We start from the raw sequence: 7,302 nt of genomic DNA, 5'->3' as shown, positions 1-7,302 counted from the left end.
CACTCTGGAGCCCTGGTCAGCCCTGCCCTGATTCCTGGCCTGGCTTTCTGGTTGATTCAGTTCCTGCCCTGTGCCGTATCTCCCCAAGCTCCAGGTTTTCGGGAACTAGAGCCAGGAGGCAGACTGGGAAGCAGCCGGGACAGGTGCCACAGCTGTGCGACCTTGGGTGAGGCGCTGCTGTCTCTGGGCCTGGGTCCCTGCCAGGCTGGAGATCTGGCTTCCCGCAGAGCCGACTTCTCCTTGGGCAGCAGGAAGCAGAGGGTTCGGACTCAGGCTACTTCCAGGGCCTCAAGGGGGTGTTAACTTCTCAAATCAGAGGTGGCAAAGGGGAAATCTTCTAGTATCCAGTGTGAACACATGCATCTTGCTGTCAATGCTGTTGTAAATTACAATTTTGAATCTTGCTCTTGTGTGGCGCCACCTCTGGCCTCTCCCACCTGGACCTCAGCTCCCACCAAGTGGGTATCCCCAGGCCACCTCAACTGGGTGACTTGCGGAATGTTTGGGCTGGGCTGGACTGGGCTGGGGAGGCTACTGTTGACCGACTCTCCTGGTGATTATTGGCTTGGTAATCACAGCTCTGGTTGGTGCCTTTAGGTACCTCAGTTTACCCACCCGTGTGGCTCCCTGTGTTTCTGGGAGGTCCCAGGGGAGCCAGTCAGGACAGGAGGCAGGTGGCAGTTGGTGGTAGGCGGAGCGGGGTGAGCTTCCTGTCCCCCCCCTCCCCACCCAGGCCTCCCCTGGGCTGACGGAAGCGGCAGGGCCTGTGGCTGCGTCCCAGGGCCTGCTGGGTCCCATGGGGCCCTGGCTCCCACGTGTCCATCCGGTGAGTCTGAATCTGAGCAGGAGACCCTCATGTCCCTTGCCCATCCCTGAGCCGGAGCAGAAAGGAGGCCTCTGTGCCCAGCGGGACATGTGGACAAGTAGCAGGTGTCACTTCCTGGGCTGGGCCATCCCCATGGTGGCTCCAGTCCGGTGGTGGTGCAGGTCAGGAGGCCCAGGGTTCAAAACACAAGCTCACCACAGCCGGGGCAGCCATCAGACTAGATGCAGCTGAATGCCTCTGGGCCTCAGCTTCCCTGTCTGTGAAGGTGGAGTGAGAGCAGGAGGCAGCAGGGCAAGGAGGGTGAAGGGCCTGGGCGGCGGGACAGGAGCAACACCCAAAGGTCTACAGCCCCCTGGGAACCAACTGGGGGGAGGGGGCCAAGGCCACCTGGCAAGATCCCTGGATTTCAGGAAACACTGCCTCAGGGCCTCCTGTGGTCCCCAGAGCCACACAGCTGGCAGCACTTCCTGTGTGCCACCCGCTGTCATCCTAGGGAGGAGGGATGCAGGACTGTGCCTCTCACTCAGTACAAGTTCAGGGGCCCTGAGGGGCCAGCAGGTCTTAAGGGGTCCAGAGAGGCTATGACCCAGGCAGGCCGAGGCCAGAAAGGAAGGACCAATGGGGAGTTGGGGGCTTTCCTCCCTGGAGCAAGGACAAGGAGGAGGAGGAGGAAGTGTACCATGCCAAGCTCCCTCTCCTCAGAGGCTACACGGGAGCGCAAGATTCCCAGGGCTGAGGCATGCCCAGCACTGGGTGGCAACCGGGCCCTTTTGTGAAGCAAGTAATTGTTTGCCTAGTGCAGTTCTGGTTGCGCATTAACCCCATGGCCATGCCAGGGACTTCCCTGGTGTTCGTCCATCTCACAAATCCCATGATAGCCCAGGGCATCTGGGCCTCCCCAGCAGGGCCCCCAGGGTCACCTAGGTCCCTGTCCCTGCCACCACTGAGCCTCTTGGGCCCCCAGATGCGGCTGCGCTGCCCTCGGGCTGTGAATTATAGATGAGGCCAGCAAGCTCAGGTGACAAGCTGGTCTGGGGACCGTGCCAAAGACACCCACCCCCTCCACCTCCATGTGTCCCATGAAGAGGGACCTGGGGTCCCCTGGTGAGACCCCTGCTAGGCATTCTGTCTTACTTTGCAGATGGGGAAACTGAGGCACGGAGCTGGACAGTGACCCAGACACCAGGTAAGCAGTGAGCTGCATGTATAGGGTTCAGAAGGCCCAGGAGTGTTTAGGGACACTGAAGGGACCCTGGCTGACACGTGGCTCCCACAGCCCAGCCTCCATCTCACACCAGACCCCCTTCTTCCTGCAGGAGCCACGCGGCGTGGAGCACGGGGCTCAGGCCTGCCCAGCTGACTCAGGGTGCAAGTCCTCTGTGAGTCGCCGGCTGTGTAACCTTGGCAAGTAGCTCCCCTCCTCAGACTGGGACTCACATTTCCCATCTGTGAAATGGCCCAGTGTCTCCACCTGTGCTGGCCTTCCCATCCTTGTTCACCCTTGCTCACGAACTCTTACACATGCTTCAAAACCTATTTCCCATGCCTCTTCCTCCAATCCGCACTTTCACATCCCCATTCCTCCATTAATTCCATCCTGATCCCATGAGACTCAGGTCATCTGCCCTCCTAGACAAGGGGTTACAGGACCAGGGCCAAATCCCCTCCAGGGCTCTGGCATGCTCCCAACCTCTGGGCTTTCATTCCTCCTTCATCCTCCATCTCTGTCCTCCTCAGGGAGGAGAGCTGGAATTTACCCTCCTGAACCCCGAACTACTCATGACTCAGGCTCAAACTTGCCTCTCTCTTCAGAAAAATCCTGGGCAGGGTCTTCACAGAGGTCTTCAGGATGTCATATTTTGGAGAGCATTTTTGGGTAAGATCTATTCTTATGTTGGTGGGGGCTTTGGGCAGGGGCTTTTATGGAAGTGGGGAGACTGCGTCTTGTGCACAGCCTTCAGGAGGTAGTGGGCCTGCAGCCCGTAGAATTTAAACTGAGGAGAGACAGGCTGGGTTTGAGTCCACACCTCAGCCCTCACAGGCTTTGTACCTTGGGTGAGTGATTCACAGCTTAACACCAGGGAAACTGAGGCCCAGCGCAGGACTCTGACCTGAAAAACACTCAGTGGTGAGCTACAGTTGGGACTCAACCCTGGGGCCAGGCTGAACTGCCAGGACCCGGAGTCAGCCCAGCGGGACTGTGCGCATGCTCCACCCTGCAGAATGGGGGGCTCTCATGGACCCCACCACCCTGCTGCTCCTCCATGTCCAGGCAGTGGGGCCAGAGTTTGGCCTGCGGCTGCCCTCCCTCCCCAGAACTCCATCCCAGCCCCAGAAGAGCAACCCTGGACAGGGACACGGTGCATCCTGACCCCCAGCCCTTCAGGGTCACAGCTGAGCCCGGCCTCAGGAACCCCAGGAAGGAGCCAGGACACCAAGCTGTGCCTGCTGCAGGCTGCTGGGGCTGCTCCTCATTCCCAGGCTGTGTGAAGGATTCCAGGCAGAGAGTGGCCCCAGCAAGTGCCGAGTAGGATGCCCGGTCCGGTTTGAGGAGCAGGGGCTCCTCCTCCCGGGCCAGGCTGGTGGGAGCCGCAGACACCGGAGCAGGACAGCCGCGGGGAATTGGGGAGGACAGCTCAGCCCCCTCCTCACGTGTAAGACCCTGAGCGTGCAGAAGCCTGTTGCTAGGTAACGGGTTGCCACAGCAACAAGTCCCCACTAGCACTCTCTTTTCCTCCCCAGCTGGGGCTCCTCTTATTGCACGGCTTTCTTAAAGGGGCCATACTCGCTGCCACCTGCAGGGATCTGACCTCTCCCCTCCCCCTCAGGCCTCCCACTCCCCAGCTTGGCCTCAGAGTGGCTGTGTGCCCGCACGGAAGGGCTGTCCGTCTCTGAGCCCTGTTGGTCCGCGCGTGGGTATAGGGCTGACCACTGCAGGCTCACAAGTCGCCCCCATGGAGCTCTGACAGCAGCGCCCACGTTCATTCTCACTGGCTTTTCATAGCTCCAGGCGCCTACCTTCATTCTCAGTTCTTTCTAATGGCACGAGGCGCTCAGCTCCCTGCAGAAGATGCGATGAGCCAAGGACAATAGAGTAGAGCCCCCCCAGCTCCCTCCCGCAGGCGCCCTGCTGTCTACCTGAGCGGCTGGGCGCTGGGGTAGGGTGGGTCCTGTGGGGGCCCAAGGACAGGCCACTCTGCGTCTGGGAGCCTCAGTTTCCCCGTCTGGGAAAGGGAGTGACCTTGCCGTCTTGTGGACTCAGGGAGGCCTCTGAGATTGACGCGCCAGAAACGTGGAGCAGTGTGGTATCTCACTGAGGGTCCCAGGGAGGCACTAGGGAGCCATGGCAGTGTGAGCGCGACAGGGCGCGGCCCCTGGGCTGCAGAGACCCCGCTCCCACCGCCCTGGGGCCGGCCTGGCCCTTCTGGCAGGAGACACTGGCCAGAGCCAGCCCACCAAGGGAGGCCGGCCGCTGGGCTCCCGGGTCCGGGAAGCGGGCCAGTGGTTGGCCGAGAGTCAGCCCCACGTGCAGCCCGGGCAGCGGTGCCTGGCGCAGCCTCCCCCACGGGTCCCAGCAGCTGGGCGGGAGCACTGCTGGACTTGGTGCCGAGCCCTCGCAGGGACCCTGGATGCACCTAGGCCAGAGCTCCGCCAGCCCCTTGTCCCCGCGAGCCTGGAGAGCTGGGCTGTCATTCTCCCCGTTGGTCAGAGGACAGAACTGAGGCACAGAGAGGCGATGTCCCTAACCCAAGGTGGCTGGGAGCAGAAGCCACAGGCCTCGGCCCAGGCTGGACTCTGGGGGCAGGAGAGACTGTGACCCGGACCCTGCCCTGGCTGGCAGAGGGGACAGAAAACACGATGGTGATTGGAACAGCTGCGCTGAACTGGTGTGCAGCAGTGGGGAGTCCTGAGCAAGTGGCTTTCAGGCTTGGTTTGATCCAGCAACTGCACTAACCCTGCACGCGGTTCTGATTGTTACCCGCCCAGCAGGAGTCTGAAGCTTATGGTTTCCACTCTGTCGCCAAAGAGATTCTCATTATGGAAAAACGCAGAAAATAGAGGGAAGAAACCAGTGGAGTTAGATCAAAAGAGAAAGACACAGGCAGGAGCAACGTGGGTTCTGCTCAGCTGAGACAAAAATTCTCAGGCTTTTCTCTGATTGGGTCAATGAAATGTCCATAAGCCAATTTCTGAAGCCCAGGGTAATTGCAGCAAGCTGATTGGCTTACTCCTGAACCAATCCCTACAGCCAAGGGAGGACCTTGTAGGTTGACTCCTTTGCCCAACCCTTGTTGCTAGCTGACAGCCCTCTTTTTTTCTCCTGCTCATTTCTACCCCATCTCGGCAGGGAGAGAAAAACCATGGCTTTGAGGTCTTGTACCACAGCGTGAAGCAGGGACCTGTCTCAACCAAGGAGCTGGCTGACTTCATCCGGGAGAGGTGAGGTCCCGCATGCCCCATCCACCATGCAGCCCCGCCCACATCCCCGCAACCTGGCCGCTCAGTACAGCCCCCATTCTCCTCTGGACAGGCACAGTCTTGTCCTGTCCCAGGCCTGGGACTAGGTTCGGATTCCTGGGTGCACTAGGAGCTGGAGAGGCTCAGAGGACCTCTGTCCCCTCTTTTAAACAGTAACCAATGGCTCCAGAAAGTGAAACACCTTACTCATAGTAGCCAATTTTTAAACACTTTGCATACTGATAAATAAAAACATGCACGAAAGAAGAGTCTACATTTCAGAGCATCCTTGTGCAGGCACCAGGAGCAGAGAAAACACCACGGACTATGGAGGGGGGGAGGCAGCCTCTGTGCCTGTGGGCTCTGCTTCCAGCTGGGTACATTCCTGCCCTTAAAAGCATTGAAATTATGAGGCATTAAGCAGGTTTTCTTCTGCAAGTGAATGAGATAAGTCATATAAAGAATTTAACACAGTGCCTACGTTATGTTATGTGCTCAAGACAAGTTTTTGACCTGTAACTGCTACAAATACTCCCTTTAGAGCGCCCTCCTTTGAGACCCACTGCATAGATGTTTGAGGTGGGGAACTGGGCCTGAACCGGGCCTGATAGTGCCCTACCTTGTCCCCAACCCTCGCCCCAGGGCCACCATCGAGGAGACCTACTCAAAGGCAATGGCAAAACTTTCCAAGCTGGCCAGCAACGGGACCCCCATGGGGTGAGTGAAGTGGGGGTCACTAGAGCAACCGGGACTGGCAGGTGGTGCAGCTCGGTGGGGAATGCTCGCTGGTGTGCATGAGGGCAAAGCCAAGGTGAAACAGTGAGGGGCCCTTGGTGGCTCAGGGCCCAGTGAGCGGGGGGCTGCTGGGCCCTGGATGTGACCTGCCTGTCCCCAGGACCTTCGCCCCACTCTGGGAGGTCTTCCGTGTGTCCTCCGACAAGCTAGCGCTGTGCCACCTGGAGCTGACCCGCAAGCTGCAGGACCTCATCAAGGATGTGCTCCGCTATGGGGAGGAACAGCTCAAGACCCACAAGAAGGTATGTGTGGGGGTGCCCGCCAGGGCCGGGACACCAGGGGCTTCTGGGACCCCAAGCCACCTGTGGCCCCATCCCTGGTAGAGCATCTCCGAATCCTGTTCGTGCACAGAACACCGGGCTCAGCATTGTGCAGACCTGGCCCTCCCTCAGGGTCACACGTAGAAGGGGTGGGGGGCTGCAGTTCACAGCGCATGTGCAAAGCCAGCCTCTGTGCAAAAAGCGGGCAGGTTCTTGAGGAGTTGGCCTGCTGTCCAGCATGCGAAATGCAGCCTTCTGCCTGGTTTGGACAGCTAAGACTTGTGTTTGCACTCTTATTTTTGTTTTTTTTTATTGGTTTTTACATTTTTAAAAGGCTAGCAAAACATCAAAAGCAAAATGCTATTTGGAGCCATGTGAGGCCCGTGTGACATGGCGTGCAGGCTCCAGTGAGGGTGAATAAAGTTTTATTGGCACAGGCCCACATTCACGCCCATACCTAGTGCTTGCAGCGGTTCTGGGCCACAGTGCAGAGCCCAGTGTCTGTGATGAGTGGGCCACATTTGCTCACTGTCACTTTCCACAGAAAGCAGTCACTGGTTCCCATGTGTGAGCGCTGATCTCGGCATTTCTACTGGCTCGCAAACCAAGAATCTCAGATCTTGGAGCCTTGGGCTCGGGATGCCACGCACTGGAAGCTTGATGGGTGGAGGCTCAAGAGCTGTGCCAAGAGCTGGGCATGGGGGAGCACTCAGAGGCTGAGACAGGAGGGCCGTTGGGAGTTTGAGACCAGCCTGGGCTACAAAGTGAGCTCAAGTGAGACTCTGTCTCAAAAAGACAACAAAGATGAGGGGGGAGGCTCGCCCTTCTGCACAACACTGCAGAAGCCTTCTGACTTAGTAGGACCCAAAGGCAGAATCGTGAATTGGCAATGCCAGCCCCACCCTGTGTCAAGGTTAGGTGAATCAGCGAGCTTCCACTTTTTTTTTTTTTTTTTTTTTTTTT

At 58.5% G+C, this 7,302-nt stretch overlaps 1 protein-coding gene across 1 annotated transcript in view; it reads left to right on the top strand.

Annotated features, from left to right (window-relative positions):
* The first annotated feature begins 775 nt into the window (after positions 1-775).
* The window catches only part of Fcho1 (FCH domain only 1), a 16,861-nt gene continuing 10,334 nt past the window's right edge, over positions 776-7,302 (top strand). Inside the window, exons 1-7 of the mRNA XM_004646867.2 lie at positions 776-826; positions 1,968-2,012; positions 2,143-2,205; positions 2,639-2,702; positions 5,175-5,266; positions 5,927-6,001; positions 6,180-6,321. Coding sequence (XP_004646924.1) covers positions 2,676-2,702; positions 5,175-5,266; positions 5,927-6,001; positions 6,180-6,321 — 336 coding nt within the window. The 5' untranslated portion in view covers positions 776-826; positions 1,968-2,012; positions 2,143-2,205; positions 2,639-2,675. The remainder of the gene's footprint in view (positions 827-1,967; positions 2,013-2,142; positions 2,206-2,638; positions 2,703-5,174; positions 5,267-5,926; positions 6,002-6,179; positions 6,322-7,302) is intronic.

The sequence above is a fragment of the Octodon degus genome, unplaced genomic scaffold (genome assembly GCF_000260255.1).
Source record: "Octodon degus isolate 3935 unplaced genomic scaffold, OctDeg1.0 scaffold00282, whole genome shotgun sequence".
In the NCBI taxonomy this organism is placed as follows: Eukaryota; Metazoa; Chordata; class Mammalia; order Rodentia; family Octodontidae; genus Octodon; species Octodon degus.
This window is presented reverse-complemented; position numbering and strand designations above follow the sequence as displayed.